The sequence below is a fragment of the Muntiacus reevesi genome, chromosome 1 (assembly GCF_963930625.1).
Source record: "Muntiacus reevesi chromosome 1, mMunRee1.1, whole genome shotgun sequence".
Taxonomy (NCBI): Eukaryota; Metazoa; Chordata; class Mammalia; order Artiodactyla; family Cervidae; genus Muntiacus; species Muntiacus reevesi.
Window position 1 is genome coordinate 59,544,590 of NC_089249.1, and position 23,608 is coordinate 59,568,197.

Below are 23,608 nucleotides of genomic sequence, written 5' to 3' on the forward strand. Positions count from 1 at the left end.
AGTAATTCTATAAGAATCTATAAATTTATAAATGCTATAAGAATTTAATCTCACATTTGAATTTTGTCACTTAGAAAATGTTAACCATGGTTGAATCTCTTCTGGTTATGAAGGTCTTTATCTTTGGTTCTTCCCTGGAGCAGATATTGGGTAAGAAAGTCAGTGTGATGAAATCTGAGTGAAAGTTGAGAGTTTACTTGTAACTTTGTGCAGCACCCTAGGACAGAGAGTAATATATTTAGAAAAACAGGCCCAGCAGCTAACATAATAAAAACTTACCAGGTAATTGACAACTATTTAAATGACCACTTTTGAGATGTAAGGAAAAAACCTACCTCTCACTGGTATTCCATCTTCATTGCTTTGTGTGTGTAATATTGTTTGCAGCCAGGATTATGACATTCAATGTTAGGCCATAAGGTAATGTAGCAAAGAATTCCAGTTGTCTGTATGGATGTCCAGACAGAATACTTTTTTCCTGCCTGTATTCGTATTGATAAATTATGAATGACAGTTGTTATCCTTTAAATAGTTCTACAGTGAAAATGGGGCTTCCCCGATGGCTCAGTGGTAAAAGAATCTGCCTGTGATTTAGGAGACATGGGTTTGATGCCTGGGTTGGAAAAACTCCCTGGAGGAGGAAATGGCAGCTCACTCCAGTGTTCTTGCCTGGAGAATTTCATGGACAGAGGAGCCTGGCGGGCTACAGCCCGTGGGATCGCAGAGTCGGGCACGATTTAGTGACTTAACAGTAGCAAGAGCACACTGCTCTTCTTTCTTTCATGTTGCCTTTTCAAGTCCTTTTTTGTCACCTCTAATTTAAATGTTCTTCCTTCCCTCTTCAATTAGGAATTCACCGACTCTTGATTTCCCTGCCCCATCCATCACCTCTCTCCCCACCACCCCCCAGCCCTCTCGTTAGATCAACTCTGCTGTTTCTGTAATCCATGATGTGTGTCTCTATTTTACACTGAAGACATTTTTCTCTGATTACCTATCTGTGCGTGTGTCTTTCTTCACTGTTAGAGTTTGGAATTGGGGCTGGAACCTAGCCCCTTACACACAGTATTTGGAACATTGCATTTTTGAATGAAAGTTCTTGAGGGAAGATATTTTGAGCTCCAAGTAGGTGATTTATGAATGAACTTTAGGATCACAGTTTTGTATATCTGGCTTGATAGGTTGAACTTCTGTTGTCGCACTTAGATGACCTACCTAAGTTGATGTGAAAATTGAGAATCTTGAATATTATTCATTATTGTTAGGAATATTTTATGTCAGTGTTGTTCAGTTATTTGAAAGGTTATGGGAGAAATAGAATATGTGTTTCGGTTTTGTTTTTATGTGAAGTGACGCTATGTTATGGTAGTTAACATGTTTCATTTGACTATCATACTTAAAAGGTATACTTTTACGATGTTACTTACTAAGAAGTGCTTAAACAGTGTTTGTCAATATAGTTAATGCTTTACTGTCATGCTTAGTACTAACCTTGGTTATGAGCAGTATATTCCTTAGTTCTTAAGTCTTCAGATACCCTCTGGTAAATATGATTCAGAGTTAATTAATAGTACTCCTCAATCTTTTTGGTTGTCACAGTAGTACTTTGAAGAAGTATGCTTATAATCTTTGCCTCAGGGCTTCCCCAAGTTGATCTCTGAGTTTCGATGAGTGCATTGCTTGACTGAGGATGTTTTCGTGGTAACTTGAGAGTGCTTAAGGATGACTGTTGGTGGCATATGTTTCAGTAAAAAGTAGGACATGTCTGTTTCTCTGGTTAATCTTAACACTACGCTTTTGACTAAAACAGTTTAATATGTTTTGTTATACCTGAGCTTGTAGCTAAATTTCATTTTATCATTTAAACTATAGTGAACTTTTTCCTTTTGTAACTTAGATATTAGTAAAAACTATGATAGGTCCTTTCCTTGAATTTAATAAATTTGAATCACTGTGATAAAGTTTTTAGAAGTAAAATTGGAGAAAAGTATTTTGAGGGTTTTTATTTTCTTTTCACTGCTAATGGAAAAATAGTATGTGACCCTCTTAAAACATTTGAAGATTAATTGAAGCTAATCAAAAATTCAACAGGAGTACTTTATGTATAAACTATGCTTATAAAGTAGATGAGGCCTTGTCTGTTTTACTATGTTTCTAGTAACCTAACCCTTTCCTCCTTTTCTCTTAGGTTCTTGATTATTACAGACCATTTTCTGAAGAGCCCGGAATTGGTTAAAGCCATGTATGCCAAAATGAGCAATCAAGAAAGGTAACCCCAAAACCAGTGTGGTTTTGAGCATTTAGCGTTCCATATAGAGCATCCTGTACACAGGACTGAGAAACTGTGTGGTTTCTTCACTGGCACAAAATCTCTAAATACATGCTTCTGTGTCAGTGATGGTTTTAAACTGGCGGGTTAGCATTACAGCTCAGCCACAACAGCAGCGATTTACCCAGCGTTGCAGAATCCAGGTTGGCGCCATGATTCAGTAAAGCCATATCAGAAAACGTGGAGAACAAAACGTTAGGCTTGTCCTTCGTGTTTAAAGCAATTCCTGCATCTGTGTGTTAGAGCTGTATAGATGGAGTGTGCCCATTTACATCCCTGTTGTCAGGATTCGGGATCCACTCTCTAGCTTTGCAGTTTTCCAGTGTCTACTTTAGAATGAAAGGAAATCAATACGTGTCCCCGGCCTTCCCTGCCGTGTAGCGGGTGGGGCTGTGCCCTCGGAGCCCAGAGACCGTGACACCTTGGCCCTGCGCCTTGTTGTCTGGGTGACCTCGGCCAGGTCTTTGACCTTGTTTTCAGTTTCCTGGCCTGTAAAAGCAGAGGAGTGAGTAAAGTGATCCTAGGACTCTGTCCATCCCCAGAGTGTATGTTTTTCCTGACCTGATTGGAAATGTTGCCTTAGGAAAACAAAACTTATTCAGAAATCACTGATCTAATGATCAAAAACCTTAAAAAATGTTAATCTTTTGATTATAGTCACAATTTTTATAATTGCCGTGGTTTTGAAATTCTTTCAGTGCATTTGGGTTCCAATAGTTAATCTTTATGCACTTCTTTGTAGTCTTGTTAAGTAGTGTTTTTTTGTTCTTTAATATCTTTAACAAAAAGGAAAAGTTCATGCTTTTAAAATTCATTTAAATGCCATATTTATAAATCCAGTACCCCTACCACCACCATGTATGCATACTTCTGCAGAAAAAGAATTAAAATAAGTAATATGAAGACCAGTGCTGTAAATTAGTACATTGCTCTGCAGTGAGGAACATCCGAAAACAAGAACACACAGTTTCATTGTATTTCAGTATCCAAACTTGTTTTTCACATGTTCCTATCAAATGATCCTTTGTTAACTGATCCATTTCCTAACCCAATGAGGATGACGGACTAAACATTTCCCATTTTTATTACAGAAACTGCAGCCACTGCTTTACAGCGTCATACAGATTTCTTGCTCAGATGTCACCTCCCCTGCCCCATTATTTTTCTTCCAAAGGAGAAATACTTCTATTTCTCACACACCTGCTGGCTAGTGTGTGACAGTAGCATTGGATTGTCAGTGTGAGGGCCAGGATTTGGTCTTTTATATTCTGTGCTGTCTGTGTTTCCTAACTAGTGCTTGGCACATGATAGGTGCTAAAAAAAGTTTTGAATGAAAGCTTGTGTGACTGAGTGGATTTTCTCACTGGTGTGTTTATCACTGTAACATCACCTACTGGGTTGGAAAGCTCAGTGCTCTCCCCACCGCCGCCGCCTCCCCCTCTCAGTTTCCCTTGGTCAGTAAGCCTTACCACCTCGACCATCTTAGTATGTGGCAGATTCATTCCTGTCACAGCTCTGGTTTACATACCGTCTTTGACTAGACATGGGCTTTAGTTTATTTAAAAACTGTGATAAAATACACCTAATACAGGATTTGCCGTTGTAACCTTTTAAAAATGTGCAGTTCAGTAGTTTAAGTGTAGTTGCGTTGTTGTGCAGCCAGTCTTCAGAACTGTTTCTTCTTGTATGATTGAAACTGTGCCCACTGGGAACTTCCTTGGGGGCCCAGTGTTCAAGAATTCGCCTTGCAATGCTGGGGATGCAGGTTCGATCCCTGATCGGGAAACGGAGATCCCTCGTGCCACAGGGCAACCTGAGAGCTTGCATGCCACAAGGAAGAACCCAAGAACACAGCTAAGACCTGATGCAGCCAAAAATTGAAAAAAGAAAAGTCTACCCATTAAACAGCTGCCCATTTCCCCCTCCTCCAGCCCCTGGAAACCACCGTGCTACTTTCTGTTGCTGTGAATTTGATTCCTCTGAGTATGGTTGATGCTTGAACAACTCGAGGGTTTAGCGGTGCCGACCAGCAGCGCAGTGGGAAGCCCGAGTGTAACTTGCAGCCAGCCTCTGCATCCGAGGGTCCTCCGCATCCTCAGATTCAACTGCCTGCAGATGGTGTCATGCGGTGGATCCTGTTTACTGAAAAATTCCATGTCCGTGTGGGCCTTTGCAGATACTGCCTGTGTTCCCTTGGCTCTCCTGAGTTGCCGAGGCAAAGTTATTTGCATCCTCACCTGCGCGTCTATCCTGATTATTTGCTTTTCTGCCAGAATATGTATTCTTCAAGGACAAAGATCGAATCTTGTGAGTTCTCTCTTCTTAACACCTGCCAGAATCAGTACTGGAACATTACTGAAATGGGAAACTCTACTGATACCAAATACTTACTGAAGCATCTCTTCAGGATGCTGACTCTGTCGATACTGTGGACCACAGATGACCCCATCCGCCAGGAGGACGTGGTTTGCTGCCGTAGGCCTGGCGTGGCTCGGCTGGTTCGGGTGAAATCGGCTGTGGGAACTGCTGGGCCTGGCAGCTTGTCTTTGTTCAGTGGCAGGAGGAGGGGACTGGGGCTTTACAAGAGCGCTCAGAGGTCTGTGGAGAAGTGGAGGCTGCTGGGTTCCCTGGTGTCTCGTTTGGGGCAATGATGGATAATTCTTGAGAGTGCTGTGCTGACAGAAGACATGTTTTTCTCAATGGGGATGTTTGATGAGACTAATTTCGCCCCTTGTTTCTGGAGTGATGCTCCATGCCGTCCTGTGAGAACTGAGCAGACAGGACAGGTCCGTCTTCTGGGGTTCAGATGAAGGGCTGCACTGAAGATTTCCGGGGCACTTGTGTCTCAGTTGGGGACACACAGCAGTCTACTGAGGAATGCCCAGGCTGTGGCCCCAAGCTGCTGAAGTAGAGAATCCAGTCGGGTTGGGGGCTGTTAGATTTAAAAAGCTTGAGGGCTCAGTCAGTAAAACAGGCACCGTGTTCATTGAGCCCCTGCCCGTGGCCCCTGGGGCCTGAGGGTGTGAGCGGTGCCCCCTCCCTGCCCCCGGCGTGGGCGTGTAATGGGGAAGCGACGCTTTCTTGTGCTGGCTCTTCTGGTTGTCATGGTGAGTTGACTCCTTCACCTTGGTAGTTTATTTGGACTGATTACTGGGTGAAGATATTTTGGATACAGGGTTAAAGTCAACTCACATAGTATGATTTTGCAGAAATGAGTGCCTGCGTTTATACAGTTTCCTATTTCCCCTTCCCAGTGAATTGGAGTGATACTGAATTAAACTAGCTGCTCCTAGAAACCAGCTTGTGTAGTTACCAGCTTTATAATCTGTGTTGTGTTCTTGTTCAGTTGCTTAGTTGTGTCTGACTCTGTGCGACCCCGTGGACTACAGCACATCAGGCTTCCCTGTCCTTCACCGTCGTCCAGAGTTTGCTCAAACTCATATCCATTGAGTCAGTGACTGTATCCAACCATCTCATTCTCTGCCACGCCCCTCTCCTTTTGCCTTCAATCTTCCCCAGCATCAGTGTATTTTCCAATGAGTCAGCTTTTCACATCAGGTAGCCAAAGGATTGGAGCTTCAGCAAAGCTGTCTGCAAAGTTATAATCTGTATAGTATAGGGTATAAGATCAGAGGCTAGTTGGTGCTAGTTATGTCACTCTCTACTTTGGATAAGTTACCTCTTGGAACTTTGTTTCATCTGTAAAATGAGGATAATAATGGTAGGCACCCCATGAAACTGTCATGGTTACTAACTGAAATAAGTATGAAGCTCTCAGTGTTGGCATGTAATCATCACTCAGTAAAAGTGAGTTGGTATTTCTGCTTGCATGTTTCTATTATTACTACTACTCTGGTGAGCTTGACTTTTTCCCCCAGGTAGTATCGCTGTTATGTATGGAGGCAGCATGCAACCATTGTCCTTTACTCCTCAGAGAGACCTTCTGAAATAGGTTTATTCTTGCCGTGTTTTCACACCAGGTATCTGAGACTTTTAAGGTTAAAGTGTTTGCCCTGGTTCACAGAGGTAGCTGAGGTGGTTTTTGAACTCAGTATGTCTGCTGCCAAAGTCATTGATCATTTTCCCTGTAATGCAATAGCTTCTCATATATGTAGTTTATGACGGGATTAATGAGATTAATTCAGCAACAGCCTGTATCTTGGTTATCCTGTTGTCCAGGTTAATGAAAGCTTTGGCCTTTGTGGCATGCCATTCAACAAACCATACAGGTGGAGTAGTTCAAATATAAATTGAGAATTTGTTGGAGATGTCAGTGTTTGAATTACAGATATTTTATTTCCAGAATTGTAAGACATTGTTTCCTACCCCAGAATGCTTGTAAAACTCCCTCTTTCATTTTCCCCTCATCCTTTGCCCCCTCACTTCAGTCCTCTCATAACTACCCATTTTAGGACGGTGCAAGCACGGCTTTTGAGATTGTAGACTGCATCAACTGAAGCATGACTTTAAAATATGAATCTTGATGTAGATTTTTCCCATAAAACCGTTCCCATGTGCATTGCTATCAGTTTTTTTATGAAACAGGAATCGTCATTTTGAGGACAGAGTATGTAACTCTCAGAAGTGCATTAGATGTAGGCTGCTCATGATAGCCAGTGATTAAGGGATGAGTTGAGGGGTGAGTCTGGGGGGCCCGAGGCAGCTCCCGTGATGATTTCTGGGTTGAAGGAAGTGAGACTGAGGTGTTGTGACAGCTTTGGACAGCTGGTCTCTGAGTGATAGCTTTGGACAGCTAGTCTCTGACCTCTGACTGGGTCTTTCTGGTTTTGCAACCTTCACTCCTGGGTGAGTGGATCTCTTAGACCACTCGTGCTCTGTTATGTTTTCAAGAAAGTGTTTAGTGCGGGGAGGTAAGACATTCCCCATTGTGTCCTATTTCCCCTGACTCTGCAGTGCTTCTCAGCACACACATGTTTTCTGGCATAGAGACGGGGCTGGCAAAGGCAGTGCACAATCGAAATAAATGCCTCTGAAGAAGAATTTCCTACTCAAGTTCTGTGTCCTGTGTGTGATTCCTTTATTTTATGAGAAGGATGGGATTTTTTTTTTTTTGGTTTTTTGTTTGTTTTTTGTTTTTCTTGGCTGCACTGCATGACTTGTGGGATCTTAGTTCCCCAGTGAGGGTTTGTACCCAGGCTCTTGGCAGTGAAAGCGGGGAGTCCTAACCACTGGACTGCCAGAAAATCCCCGAGAAGGATGATTTGGATGGTAGCTAGAAGCAGAGGGAGTTAGAGAGTTCAGTGGGGACTCCGGGTGGGAGGACCCCGTCTTCCAGACTAAAGTTTTTAGACCCACTCCCTGACAGTGGGAGCCCTTAAAAGTTTTTATTGCTAGATGACTTCAATATAAGTAGGATCATTTAATGAAGTATAATTTATTCCCAGGTACTTTTCAAGCTTGGTGTGTATCTTTTTATATTTTAAAGATTCATCCCAGATTTTTTTTTGTTCAAAATCACTCCCTTCCTGTTGCTTAGCTCTCCGATCTCAGGATCACTTCATAGAATGGAGAGGCGCCCATCCTGAAAGAGGAGATGCCCGGGGGCAGCGCTGCGTTGGCCCATTGGCTGCAAGGCAGCCAGCAAGTCTGCGTTTACCTGCCACGTAGGGCAGCCCCCCTCAGTGGGGCCCTGGGACCCCAGGGCCTTCCTGTGGCTAACGGGTTGCCTTGGTTACCACCGCCCTGTGGCCTGCCTCTGTCCTGACCCCACCCAGCTCTTCAGGATCTGCTTCTTCCTCATTCAGCATCCGCATGCTGTTGGTCCTTGCCCCCAGTCAGGACCTGTTTGTCTGTTCCTCATTCCTCTTTACCCTGTTCTGAGTGATTGTCCCCTGGGTGCTAGGATCATGCCTTCTTAGACCTGGTAATACCTGCCACGTTATCCCAACTTACAGGGAATATCTTTAGGGCAGACCTTCAAGTTCCTCTTGAATCACACGTCCTATGTGGCCTCTTCCCTGGCATCTTGGAGGTCGTCCTGCTCAGGGAAGGTGGGAGGCCTGGCATTGTGGCTGGAGCACCCGGTTGTCTTCAAGGATTATATGTAAATTAGAGAAAACAGATGTATCTGAATGAATACTGAACTATTCATTGTTCTTCTGTGCTCAGTTGAAGGGATTGTTTGTTTTTTTTGGATTAATAACTGCTGTAAGAAATGTGAAGTTTTAGGAGTTTTGAAAATTGCTAAGCTCTGTAGGTGATTTCACAAACTAATGATCTTTCTGAAGAGGCTTTACAAGTAGCTGTGAAAAGAAGAGAAGTGAAAAATAAAGGAGAAAAGGAAAGATATACCCATTTGAATGCAGAGTTCCAGAGAATAGCAAGGAGAGATAAGAAAGCCTTCCTCAGCGATCAATGCAAAGAAATAGAGGAAAACAATAGAATGGGAAAGACTAGAGATCTCTTCAAGAAAATTAGAGGTACCAAGGGAATATTTCATGCAAAGGTAGACTCAATAAAGGACAGAAATGGTATGGACCTAACAGAAGCAGAAGATATTAAGAAGAGGTGGGGCAAGAATACACAGAAGAACTGTACAAAAAAGATCTTTATGACCCAGATAATCACGATGGTGTGATCACTCACCTAGAGCCAGACATCCTGGAATGTGAAGTAAAGTGGGCCTTAGGAAGCATCACTATGAACAAAGCTAGTGGAGGTGATGGAATTCCAGTTGAGCTATTTCCAGTCCTAAAAGATGAGGCTGTGAAAGTGCTACACTCAATATGTCAGCTAATTTGGAAAACTCAGCAGTGGCCACAGGACTGGAAAAGGTCAGTTTTCATTCCAGTCCCAAAGAAAGGCAATGCCAAAGAATGCTCAAACTACCTCACAATTGCACTCATCTCACACGCTAGTAAAGTAATGCTCAAAATTCTCCAAGCCAGGCTTCAGCAATATGTGAACCGTGAGCTTCCAGGTGTTCAAGCTGGATTTAGAAAAGGCAGAGGAACCAAGATCAAATTGCCAACATCTGTTGAATCATCCAAAAAGCAAGAGAGTTCCAGAAAAACATCTATTTCTGCTTTATCGACTACACCAATATGTGTGGATCACAATAAACTGTGGAAAATTCTGAAAGAGATGGAAATACCAGACCACCTGACCTGCCTCTTGAGAAACCGGTATGCAGGTCAGAAAGCAACAGTTAGAACTGGACATGGAAAAACAAGCTGGTTCCAAATAGGAAAAGGAGTACGTCAAGGTTGTATATTGTCACCCTGCTTATTTAACTTCTATGCAGAGTACATCATGAGAAATGCTGGGCTGGAAGGAGCACAAGCTGGAATCAAGATTGCTGGGAAAAATATCAAGAACCTCAGATATGCAGATGACACCACCCTGATGGCAGAACATGAAGAAGAACTAAAGAGCCTCTCTAAAGTGAAAGAGGAGAGTGAAAAAATTGGCTTAAAATTCCACATTCAAAAAACTAAGATAATGGCATCTGGTCCCATCAGTTCATGGCAAATAGATGGGGAAACAGTGGCTGACTTTATTTTTTGGGCTGCAAAATCACTGCAGATGGTGATTGCAGTCATGAAATTAAAAGATGCTTACTCCTTGGAAGGAAAGTTATAACCAACCTAGACAGCATTTTAAAAAGCAGAGACATTACTTTGTCAACAAAGGTCCATCTAGTCAAGGCTATGATTTTTCCAGTAGTCATATATGAATATGAGAGTTGGACTATAAAGAAAGCTGAGTGCTAAAGAATTGATGCTTTTGGACTGTGGTGTTGGAGAAGACTCTTGAGAGTCCCTTAGACTGTGAGGAGATCCAACCAGTCCATCCTAAAGGAGATCAGTCCTGGGTGTTCATTGAAAGGACTGATGTTGAAGCTGAAGCTCCAATACTTTGGCCACCTGATGTGAAGAGCTGACTCATTTGAAAAGATCCTGATGCTGGGAAAGATTGAGGGCAGGAGGAGAAGGGGACAACAGAGGATGAGATGGTTGGATGGCATCACCCATTCATTGGATTTGAGTTTGGGTGAACTCCGGGAGTTGGTGATGGAGGCCTGGCATGCTGCAGTTCTTGGGGTCACAAAGAGTCGGACACGACTGAGCAACTGAACTGAACTGAACTGAATGATCTTTCCCTGCATTTGGTCAAAATACAGGGAGAGTTCAGCATGTTCTATTTTCTACTTGAAGCAGTAAATAATTCTTATTTTTCTCTTGGTGAGACATGCTCCCTACCTAATGCAAGTGTATTTTCCCCCATTTGCTAAGCATTTTGGATATTTGTATCATTTCTGATAGAGGAATAAGTGAGAATTATGCGTTACCAGAAATAATCCAAACTTGAAAACACTTTTGAGAAACATTCTACTTGATTTATGCTGAATAGAGTGCTCTGTGTATGACTTGTTTTTCCTGAGCGAAGGGAAGAGATTGTTGAATAGAAATATTTACGTGATAGTTTAAATATTGAAGCAAAAATGGCATTGGTTTGGTCTTCAGATTTGTGTTTTCATAAAGTAAAATAATGAAACAAACTACAAAGCCAGCCTTCACAAGGAAAATAGTTAAATGAGTGGGCTAAAGGTTTAGCCCAGGAGACAGAGGCTGACTCCTGTGCTTGGGTCCTGCCGTGACAGTCAGTGCCGGTGACACTGGGCAAGTAAGTTAGTTAATCTTACTGAGCCTCATTCACCCCTTTATTGTGGGGGCCAGTGACAGTACCTGCCTCTGAAGTTTCTGTGTAGATGAAAGGAGAAAATGTATGTAAAATGCTGTTAGCTCAATAGTAAATAGTGAATAAAAAAGTTAGGCCACTTTGCTGTTGTTACAATGGATGATGTATTGTATAACTTACCTAGATGGTGTTATTGAAATGTAGAATTTTATTTCACGGCTCAAAGTAATGGATATAACAAGGTGCTTATTTCTGTAGCTAAGTCACAGCAAAGAAATCAAGATTTTGAAACATAGGTAATTGATTAATTGTATTCACAAAAAATAATGTTTTCCCTAAGTAGACATTATAAATAAGTTAGGAATTTAAAAATAAAAGTACTCTCTTAAAATGGTCTTCATAAACATTTTTGGTATTCTACAGTTTCGGCGTTACATACTCATGTAAAAACCGTCTCTGTTTTACAGGGTTGCATTGTTAGACCTGATGATCGCCAGGATAGTGAGCGATGAGCCGCTGGCCAAGGACGCCGCCCCCGTGTTTCTGAGCCACGCCGAGCTGGTCGCTGGCGCTTTTGTGGATCAGTGCAAGACTGTGCTGAAACTGACCTCTGAGCAGCACGCCGACGACGCGGTGAGAGAACAGAGAGGTTTTCTGGCTCAGCCCGGTCCTTGGTGATAAAAGTACTATGTAAGGAACCTACCTGCTGGGGACTGGATGTTTGTGGCTGGACCTCCCCTGAAGTTCCTGATCAGAACCTGGTGCCCAGGGTGATGGTGTCAGGAGTAGGGCCTTTGGAGGCAGTTGGGCCATGAGGGCCTCACGGATGAGGTTGTAGAAGATACCCTGGAAAGTGTCCATACCCCTCTCAGTACGTGAGGCCACAGAGAGAAGTCGTCCCTCTGCAGCCCTGAATAGGGCCCTCCCCAGAACCCAGCCGGCCTGACACCATGGTATTGAACTTCCAGGTTCTGGAACTAAGAGAAATAAGTGTTGTTTATGAGCTACCCTGTCTGGTGTTTTGTTACAGCAGTCCAAGCTAAGACAGTATTATTTTAGAACAGTTAAGAAAATACAGATTAGGGAAAGCAGTGACTTTATTCTTACCATCCTGAGTTAATGACTTAAGAAACTGTAATGAATGTATCTTCTAGGCAGTCAGCATCAAATATGTGCATGCCCACACATACACAGGTGTGCATAGAGAAATCATTTTATGCTGTCTGTTTGTCAGTTCCTGTATTTTCTTCTCCTGAGTGTGAAACAGCTGCATGAGGGCAGAAGTTTTGATGGTAGTGTTCCTAGAACTGTGCACAGAGTAGGCACTTAGCGAATCCCTGCTGAGTGCATACAAAAGAACACACGGTGAGTGTCTTAGAATGCTGCTATAGCATTCTGTGTAAAGAACGTGGCATAATTGGACATTTGAGGTGTCCTTGTTTCTGTTTATTACAGTCAGTGCTGTCATCTGTTCGCTGCCTCTGGATGGGGAGGTGGGAAGGTGGACCCCAGCCCACAGCATTGCCTTGAGGGCCGTGCGTGGGGCTGTGAACCTGCTCACTCACACAGTGAATGTCCGCTGTGACCGGGCCCCTCTGCTGCACAAGTGCGTCTCCTTCTCTGTGAGAACACCGCTCTCAAAGGTGCTCTGCTGTGGACCCTCTGTGCTGTCTCACAGGCCGTGCTGGGTCTGACTGACAGGCCCGCTTCTTGTTCTCAGCCTCTGGCAGAGGAGAGGGGGCCTGACTCCTGGGCCGCTCTCCTTTCTGCAGGAAGAGTCGCCCGTTTCCCCCAGGAGGAGCACTGAGCTATGCTTCAAGGAAGCTTTAAAAGTGAATTTTCCAGGAGACAGAAAATGAAGTAAAGCTTAGTACTTGTTACATGACAGCTTTAAACTTTTTCAAGGCACGTACATTTACAGTATAGATGATTTCAATATTGTAATAAGACATTACCTGGTATAACTTTTTATGTTTAGGAAAACCTGTCTCTTTCACACTTTTTCCTTTAACAGTGGGAGGAATTATTATGTATTAATAGCTAGAAAATTGTAGTTTTTTGGGGAAAGCCCAAATAGTCCACTCTTTCAAAATCCATTGATCTATACACTCAAATTGCCAACATCCATCAGATTATAGAAAAAGCAAGAGAATTCCAGAAAAACATTTACTTCTGCTTTATTGACTTTGCGAAAGCCTTTGCCTGTGTGGATCAAGAGAAACTGTGGAAAATTCTTCGAGAGATGGGAATACCAGACCACCTTGCCTGCCTCTTGAGAAATCTATATGCAGGTCAAGAAGCAACAGTTAGAACCAGACATGGAATAACGAACTGGTTCCAAATTGGGAAAGGAGTACGTCAAGATTGTATATTGTCACCCTGCTTATTTAACTTATACGTAGAGTACATCATGCAAAATACGGGGCCAGATGAAGCACAAGCTGGAATCAAGATTGCCGGGAGAAATATCAATAAGGTCAGATATGCAGATGACACCACCCTTATGGCAGAAAGTGAAGAGGAACTAAAGTGCCTGTTGATGAAAGTGAAAGAGGAGAATGGAAAAGCTGGCTTAAAATTCAACATTCAAAAAACGAAGATCATGGTATCCAGTCCCATTGGTTCATGGCAAATAGATGGGGAGACAATGGAAACAGTGAGATACTTTAGTTTTGGGCTCCAGAATCACTGCAGATGGTGACTGCAGCCATGAAATTAAAAGACGCTTGCTCCTTAGAAGAAAAGCTGTGACCAATCTAGACAGCATATTAAAAAGCAGAGACTTTACTTTGCCAACAAAGGTCTGTCTAGTCAAAGCTATCGTTTTTCCAGTAGTCATGTATGGATGTGAGAGTTGGACTATAAAGAAAGCTGAGCACTGAATTGATGCTTTTGAACTGTGGTGTTGGAGAAGACTCTTAAGAGTCCCTTGGACTGCAAGGAGATCTAACCAGTCCATCCTAGAGGAATTCAATCCTGAACATTCATTGGAAGGATTGATGCTGAAACTGAAGCTCCAATACTTTGGCCACCTGATGGGAAGAACTGACTCATTGGAGAGGACCCTGATGCTGGGAAAGATTGAAGGCGGGAGGAGAAGGGGACGACAGAGGATGAGATGGTTGGATGGCATCACTGACTCGATGGATGTGAGTTTGAGTAAGCTCTGGGAGTTGGTGATGGACAGGGAAGCCTGGCATGCTGCATTCCATGGGGTCACAAAGAGTTGGGCACGACTGAGTGACTGAACTGAACTGATATGCTCGTGACTTGTGCATGTTAATATATGTATGTTATCCTTTAAGTTCGATGTTTTTTAAAAAAGCATTAGTAGTTTTTAAGGAGACCCATACCTCTGTATTTAATATATCATAAACCCTGTGGTGTATTGGAGCTGACCTCTTCCAACTTGTGAGAGTCAGTTATTACTAAATATTCAGTAATTTTGAGCTGGTTATTAAACTCTTGATAGTTTCAAATCAGCCATGGCGGAGGTTTTTATACCTTGGAGAGCAGCGAATATTTACCAGTTAACTTTTTAATGTCAGTTTGCCAGCAAGCCACTGCATTTACCCACCTGTGATGTTTTGAGGACAAGATATCTGATAAAGTTCTCATGATGCTGTGACCTAAAAATCAGAATGAAAGTAGATGTTTTTGTAGTATCTGGGCTTCCCTGGTGGCTCAGATGGTAAAGAATCTGCCTGCAGTGCGGGAGACCTGTGTTCGATCCCTGGGTTGGGAAGATCCCCGGGAGGAGGGCATGGCAACCCACTCCAGTATTCTTGCCTGGAAAATCCCTATGGATGAAGGAGCCTGTAGCCCTACAGGCCATGGGGTAGCAAAGAGTCGGACACGACTGAGCGACTAACCACACAGCACACATTTTTTAATTTATATAATTACATGGCTTTAAAATTCTGAGGTTTCATTCATATTTTCTTTTATACAAATAATCCTAGGTTCTCATATTAACATACAAGTTTCTGTCCTTTGGTATATTTTGGTGTACTACTTGCTTCCAGTGTGTGGTGTTTTTTTGTCATTTCTGGTATGCTTACTTTTTTAAGATTCGCTTTATCTTAAGTTTCAGTCTTGTCACTTGTTGCAGTGAAACTTGCCTTTCTTACAACATAATATTTCCTTTGTTGTAAGAAAAGGTAATTCAAGCCACAGCAGTGAAACAAAGTTAAGAACTCCTCTTTTTCACCCAGGCCCCATCTATTTTCTATAAACTTATTAGCATATACTATTTCACTTCCAAAGGTTTTTTTGTGTGTATACACACTTATATATTTCTGTTACTTTTTAAAATACAGTACTATATATTTTGTTCTGTAACTTTCTTTTTCACTTACTCTGATATATCTTACACTTGAACACATGTATTAATCCCATTCTTTTTAATAGTTGAATAGTATTACACTATATAGAGCCATCAGAATTTTTTTCATTTATTCCCATAGATATACATATGAGTTGCTTCCACTTTTTTTTTTTTAAACCTTTACAAATATTGCAACAGTGAAAAATCCTTATAAAAATAACTTTACAGTTTTGGGCAAGTCAATCTGGGATTATAAATTCCTGGTAATTGAATTGCTGAGTCACAGAGAATGTGTTTATTTAAAATTTGTAAGAGTTTCTAAATAACACACCTAAGTGCACAAGAGTATATGGGTTTGCACCCTTTCACTAATCTAATTATCATTTCTCTCTTACTTTTCATTGACCTATATGTTAGTTTGTTTTTCACATCAGGTTACCTTTTAAGATACTTTTTTTAATGAGCATTTTCAGAAAGTTAAATGTTTGTCACAATTAGAAGAAACTTTTTTTGCCCATAGTTAATTTTTTGTTTGGATTTGTTTATGATAGTCTTAGCCTTTTGGGAGTTTGTTTTTAATTCAGTTAGGTTTATCAGTTTTATCCTTATGACTTCTGAATTTCTTTACAGATTTAGTAAAATCATCTTCACTTAGATTGTGGAAATATACACCTGTATATTCTAGCTCTTTCAGTACATTGTTCACATTTTTAATTAACCAAGGATTTATTTGACTTCCCTGGTGGCTGAGACGATAAAGTGTCTGCCTACAATGCAGGAGACCCAGGTTCAGTCCCTGGGTCGGGAAGATCTCCTGGAGAAGGAAATGGCAACCCACTCTAGTGTTCTTGCCTGGAAAATCCCATGGATGGAGGAACTTGGTAGGCTACAGTCCATGGGGTCGCAAAGAGTTGGACATGACTGAACGACTTCACTTCACTCACTTATTTTTGTGTAAGAAGTGTAGCATAGATCCAAATGAATTGCTTGTGTCTTTTAACTCTCCAGGACTATATAATCTTTGGTAGAAGGCAGCTGGGTTTGAACCTGAATTTCTTCTATTTCTGGTGTGTGATCTTGGAAGTAACTTCCCTCTCTGTGCCCCAGTTTCTTTACCTGTAAAATGAGTTGTATTTTAATGTAAGCACTTAGTATACTGATTGGTACCTAGCTAATATTCCCTAAATGTTTTCTGTTAATTACAGTATCAGTACCATTTGTTGAATAATCTCATCATTTCTACTAATTTTAATGCCACCCAAATCATGTTAAATTTTTAATATAATTTTGCATCCATTTCTGTATTTCCAGCCTCTTACAGTGGAAACTGTTAAGATACTAACCTCTGTTAAAGAATTCAAAGAGCCATGTGTTTATGTGTGATAAAGGAATGCTGAAATGAACTTACAAAGAGATGCAGAAACTCGTCAATGAACAAGGCAGTGATTAATTGCATTCCAGCCAGACAGGAGTAATCTGCATTTCTGTAGACAAGAATACTTTGCATTATTATCAGTTTTCTGCAACTGACAGTGTTGTAAAATAGCTCAGAGACACTGAATGGTAAAGTGAACCCAGACAGATGATCTGGAAAAACAATCTGTTTTTCTCTTTTGCTCATTTTAAAATAGTATTCCTTTGCTTTACCTACATCTTTTTTTCCCCTACTAGTGCCTGACTTAATATACGTAGTTTTACAATATTTATAAATATTGAAATGGCATCTCACTTATTTCTCTTGTTTTTTTAAGAGAATTTTTTTTTCCTGACTATTATTTCATTATTAGTTTCCAAATACTTGTTAGAAGCATTTCATTAATGAAAGCATTCTGATGATTAAAATTGGAAATTGGTTAGGTGAGGATAGATTAATTTTCTTTTGGGTTTATTTCAGATAATAACATAGAAATGAGGAGTTGAAAAGAAACTTTCAGATCATCTGTTCCTACCCCCTAATTTTATATCTTTTTATCATGAAAAATTTCAAACATAGACTAAGAGAAAAAATGTTGTTAAACCCCATCACCTAGCTCCAGAACTTATCAGCTCCTCACGGTTCTTGTTTCATCCACAGTCCTCCCCATTCTTACACTGGATGTCCCAGATTCTCATAGGGTTCCACATAGTTCATCAGTTAACATTTTATACTTGTCTCTGAAAGATAAGGAGACTTTATATTAATACATGAGTGAAGTACAGGTAACACATCTGAAAACTTAACAAAATATAAATATCAGATGAACAGTATTCAACTGTTCCCCATTGTCTAATATTTTTTTTCAAGTTTATTTCTTTGAATTAGGATATGAGTAAGAGCCATATGCAGTTTGTTGCTGTGTCTTAAATCTCCTTTAAATAGCCTTTTAGAGCTGGTTTTGTGAAAGTGTACAAAGGTGATGAGTTGTTTAGTCTTGCTTTTAATCACTTTGAAGTCATGGCTTACAAACCACTGGATTTGTCTTCAGTTGTAGCATTGATTCTTCCTGATGGTCTCCTGTGCTAACCAGGGGAGCCTCTTCAGTTCCTTCTGATTTCTTCCGACATGACTGAGGAGTTGCTTGATAGCTGCCGTGCTCTCTGGTATGACAGGGTGTCCAGGGCAATCTCATATGTGCTCTGTCCTGACCTACAGCCAGGCAGCCGTTTCTTGAAGGAGAAGTGGTGTCTAAAGATGCCAGTCTGGGCAACTACTCATTTAATAAAAGAGGATGCCAGCGCCATGCTAATAAGTTGATAGGTTTGCCCAAGTCTTTTAAACAGACTTAGCATCTGGATATTTTCTTTTAACTTTTAAACTAGCACATGAAAGCTGTTAAAGATACCAAAAATGTGTGTTTCTTCCTATATCAGATTTCAGAACAGTATATTAAAATATAGTCTACTAACTGGAGAATAATAAATATACATTTAGAAGTTTTAAAAGGAAGTAGCTCGTTTTTCTTTTGAAGAATGTTATCTGAGATAATAAAGACTTAAATTTACATTATTTACCACATTGTTTCAAATAATGTAAACATGAAGTAAAAGAAAAATCTGTGCAATAGTTGCATTTGAAAATTAGACTACCTGATGCCATGCAGTTGGTAGTTTCTTTCTTTTTTTTTTTTAAATATTATTTTATTAGTTGGAGGCCAATCACTTCACAACATTTCAGTGGGTTTTGTCATACATTGACACGAATCAGCCATAGAGTTACACGTATTCCCCATCCCGATCCCCCCCCCACCTCCCTCTCCACCCGACTCCTTTTATTTGATATAAATTATTTAATAGTTAATGTGAACATTTTCAAATAATATTATCTTTTCCAACTATTAAAGATAGCATATAGGTTTGTATTTACCCAGAAATAATCCAAGTTATTGCAGTCATAGTTCTTTCAACCACAGCATTTTACAGGATTCCTGTGGACAAGAAATTAATGTATTTCATGGGTTACTTAGTAGAACTTGCTTGCTGGGAATTCTTTAAAAAGAAAGTATTTGCATAAGTGTTATGTACATAACTAGTCATTTTGAACATTTATTCCACTGTTGGAAGGTATTTTTGCTTGAATAAGAACTTTTCTGACTCTTTGCTCAAAGAAGCTGCATAATCTTGTATTCTTGATGGCAGATGTCTGTTAGTGAAAACGATTATTTCTGTGTATTTAATACTTCTGTTTTGTTCTTGATATTCTGGTTGTCTCTTTAGATTTGTTACAAGTATTGTCTCTTGACTATTTTTTGTAACGTTTTATTCTCCTACAGTTATTTGTAACAGTCACATCATTTAGCTTGTCTTGAAAGTCATGGTTTTTTTTTCTTTGTAGGAGGCACTGGCTACAATTAGACTTCTTGATGTCCTTTGCGAAATGACCGCTAATACTGACCTGCTCGGCTACCTGCAGGTTTTTCCTGGCTTGTTGGAGAGAGTGATTGGTGAGTGAAATATCACACATAGTGTTGTTTTTAATCAAAAAAATCTTTGACTTGTCATACTATAGTATGAAGTTTAAACACAGATCCTTAATTTTCAGTGTATTGGTCTTTTAAGATTTTTTGGAATGTTTTTTCTTGAAAGGAATTGCCGTGTTTTGGTAGCAGCTCTGGCTTCCGCCCCTTGCTGGCTGTTTCTGGCGCCCGCTCAGCAGCTGAGGACCTCGTCCTTCCACCCTGGGCGCCCTCCAGTGGTGCCCCCTCAGCAGTGGCTGTGATGATGGTGGCGGATGGGGGAGGGCTATGAGAGTGATGGGGGTTTCAGTGGTGATGGTGACTTTTATGCTACTGTCGTTTTACCAGTCTTGTTAGTAAATTTTTCCCAGTTTCACTTAGGGAACTTGAAGTTCCCTTACCCATAGTAATGGCATATTCCATTCTTATAAGAAAATTGTTTTAAATGGGAAGCTATTGTTTGAAATATTACCTTTGCTAAAAAACTTTGCAAAATAGCTCACTTACAGCCTGTTGCTTGTGGTCGCTGATCACTGTTGGCTTTCTTTCCCTCTATAAAGAGAGTACACTTATCCTGGAGACCCGTCTTCCAAGAAAGGTGAATTGGCGTCTAGATGGGTAGAGGAGTTAGCAGCGAACTTCAGAAGATATTTAGAATTTCACATCAGTGTTTTACTTTGAATGCAGTGCTTTCAGTGATAGTTAAAATAAGACGTCACAAAACTGAGAAACTGAATTATTACAGGAAAAGTGTGCATTTGGAGCCTGAGCAAACGTGGGTTGTCAGCCCAACTGCCAGGTTACTAACTTCTCTGAACACGGGTTCTTCATTTTAAAGTCAGGAAAGTGACCTGCCTTTAATGACTGTTGAGAGCGAACTGAGATAATGTGGAAACAGTTTGTAAAGCCTCTGGAAGATTATCTGTTTTCACAGACTGCCTACAAGTATTTCATAGAGTATAGTATTAAGGTATTTCTTCTGAGTGTACCCAAAATATATTAATAGATAACTTGTGCCGACTTCTGATTATCTGAACAATGAAAAAAAAAATATCAACGTGCTCTTGATTTCTATCATATAGTTCATTGCAGATAGGTCCTGAAGTTTAGGGGTGTCCATGGTGGCTTAAATGGTAAAGAATCCACCTGCAATGCAGGAGATGTAGGTTCGATCCCTGGGTCGGGAAGATCCCCTGGAGGGAGAAATGGCAACCCCCTCCAGTGTTCTTGCCGGGGAAACCCCACGGACAGGGGGGCCTGGCGGGCTACAGTCCATGGGGTCGCTGAGTTGGACAGGACTGAAGGGACTTAGCATGCACTGCAGTTGGGACTTAGCTGACTGTAGTTGTCACATGAGTGCCTTCATAAAGACGTTGGATTTGGAAACCTTGTACTAGGAAAGATGGAAGAAAATTTTTAGCTGACTTTTCTGTGTGGATAAATAAGAAAGTCCAGGTTGGGATAATCATTTTGGCTTATCATCCCCCAAATCAGAGTTACAGTAAATTCTAAGGCTGAAGAGCCTTCTAACCGTTACTTTGATGGAAACTTTCAGTATTCTGTGCGTGCATGTGTGCTAATTCCCTTCAATCTTGTCTGACTCTTTGAGACCCTATGGACTGTAGCCTTCTAGGATCCTTTGTCCATGGGATTCGCCAGGCAAGAATACTATACCTGTATTTTATTTTAATCCATTAAAATAAATTACATTTATTTATGAGAATCTAATACAAAACAAGGGACTCTGGACTGCAAGGAGATCCAGCCAGTCAATCCTAAAGGAAATCAGTCCTGAATATTCTTTGGAAGGAATGATGCTGAAGCTGAAGCTCCAATACTTTGACTACCTGATGTGAAGAACTGACTCATTGGAAAAGAACCTGATGCTGGAAGAGATTGAAGGTGGGAGGAGAGGGGGATGATAGAGGATGAGATGGTTCGATGGCATCACCGACTCGATGGACATGAATTTGAGTAAGCTCTGGGTGTTGGTGATCGACAGGGAAGCCTGGTGTGCCACAGTCCATGGGGTCACAAAAGAGTTGGACACGACTGAACAACTGAATTGAACTGAGTACAAAACAAAAATTTTCCTGTGGAAAACAGTGTATCCTTTCTGTTGTAGATCTTCTACGCCTGATTCACGTGGCCGGCAATGACTCCACAAACATCTTCAGCACTTGTGCTTCCATTAAAGCAGAAGGTGACGTCTCCAACGTGGCTGAGGGCTTCAAGTCTCACCTCATTCGCCTGATTGGGAATCTGTGCTACAAGAATAAAGATAACCAAGACAAGGTAAGGTTCTTAGTGTGCTTTATACATATACGACTTTATTTAGAATATAGTATTTAGGATTTAGAATCTATTCATTTTCTGGAAATGAAGCCTTGAAGTACTTAGAGAGTAGCTTGAGGTATATGTATATGTGTATATTTCCACAGATTGACATAATGTTCCTATTTGTTTGTATTAGGGTTTGTATTTTTTGTAACTTTTGCATTATATTTGCTCTTTGTGTGTTTGAACCAATCTCCTTTGTATTAAACAGTCAGTTCTTGTCCTAAGCCTGTGTGTTTGAACACACTACTTATTTATATGGAGCACGGTGAGTGAAAAAGAGAACCTAGAAATTTTCAAGCACATGGTAGACATTTAATAAACAGAATTTCTTTTGGATCATTATCTTAAGAAGCAAACAGATCTTAACATCTGTGCCCTGCATTTATGCATCACAAGCGTTCCTTCCAGATGCTCTGACGTGGACATAAAGCTCTGAACTCTCTCAGAGGCCGCTGGGGGGCTCTTGTGCTGAATAGCTGAGGGTGATTGTGTTGCTGATGTGAGAGGGTGAGAAGAGGAGATAGCAGGAGGGCTGGACCACGTGCTTCCCTTTGAACAGCCTGCCTGTGTCTTTGTAGAGTTTTGCTTTTGTTTGGTGCTGTTTGTTTTGCTTTGTCAGATACTGAACATATGTGGGGCGGATTATATTTTTCCAAGATGGCTGCAAAAATATCTATCATTCTCTATGTATTCCTGCAATGTGACTTTGCCACTTCGCCGTCAGAGGTTAGATTTATTTCTCCATCCTCTTGAATCTCGATGACTAAGGCCTGTGACTACTTTGAATTATAAAATATGGTGGGAGGGATCTGCTACCGCCTCTGGTCTAGCCGTTGACTGGTCAGGTAGATTCCATATCTAGCCTTTTAGAGGCCAGTCGTCATGTAAGAAGTGCAGATTCCTTCAGATTACCACGTCCACATTTTTACCACGTCCACGTAGAGAAGCCCTGGAGCATGAGATGCAGTGATGAGAGAGAAAGGGGCTGGTAAACAAACCCCAGGGCACCAGGCACAGACGTGAGAGACCGTCTTGGAACGTTTTAGGTCGTTTCCCAGTTTCTTTGTTCCAAGCACAGTTCCTCAGTCGCCCAGCTGGTGCGTGAATCAGGGACAGCCTGCTTGGCAAAGCCTTTTCTGAATTTGTGACCCACAGCATTGTGAATAAAAGCAAAAGTTTTGGGAAAAAAATAAGTTGTGTAGGTTCTGCTTCTGTTGATGGCCCTGTAAGCTACTGTTGGACTGATCCTCCTACAAGTAATAAACTCTGGACAAAAGACAGCAATGTGAAGACCCTGGAATTTGACACAGTTAGATTTTGGAGTCGAGAGGACACTTGGGTGAAGGGCACAACAGAGTGTGCCCTGGGGGCCGTTAAGACTGATACAAAATCTCCAGTTCTTCTGGCTTAGAGAGTCAAAGGACAGTTTGGAGCAGCCACAGCTTTTGGAAAGTGACAGTGGAAATCCTGGAAAGAAGAAAGTAAGCCCTACGTACTACGTACCAACTGCCTGAATCTCTGCTGGTGCCTGAATCCAAGACACAGCGTCAGGCTCCAAGCAACTAAGTTAGGGATAAGATAATGACACTGAGATTTGAGCCGCCAACTTAAGAGTCTCAGTTTAAGTCCAACCAAGATAATTACCTACTGAAACAAACAAGATACCAATATTCTGTAGAGGAACATAATAGAACCTAGAGTTTTCCATACCATAGCATTCACAATGTCCAAGATAATTTACAGCGCAAACTTACATGAAACACAGGAAGATATAACCCATTATCAAGACAGAAAAAGATAGTGGAGATAGACGTGTGATGACACAGATGTGGATTTCAAAGCAGCTGTGACTCTGCTCAAGGATGCAAAGGAAAACATACTTTGAGTGAATGAGAGGATCGCTTTTCTCAGCAGCGAAATAGAAACTATACAAAAGAACCAAACAGAAATCTTAGAACTGAAAAGTACAGTATCCAAATAACATAAAAATTTTACCGAATGAAGTTGACAATTCAATAG

The 23,608-nt window shown here is 41.1% G+C and overlaps 1 protein-coding gene across 2 annotated transcripts in view; it reads left to right on the forward strand.

Annotated features, from left to right (window-relative positions):
* Positions 1-23,608, forward strand: part of ATXN10 (ataxin 10) — a 138,985-nt gene that overhangs the window by 44,135 nt on the left and 71,242 nt on the right. For both annotated transcript variants that reach the window (XM_065945291.1, XM_065945285.1), the window contains exons 6-9: positions 2,189-2,269; positions 11,458-11,623; positions 19,129-19,237; positions 21,375-21,544. In XM_065945291.1, the coding sequence (XP_065801363.1) occupies positions 2,189-2,269; positions 11,458-11,623; positions 19,129-19,237; positions 21,375-21,544 (526 nt within the window). The remainder of the gene's footprint in view (positions 1-2,188; positions 2,270-11,457; positions 11,624-19,128; positions 19,238-21,374; positions 21,545-23,608) is intronic.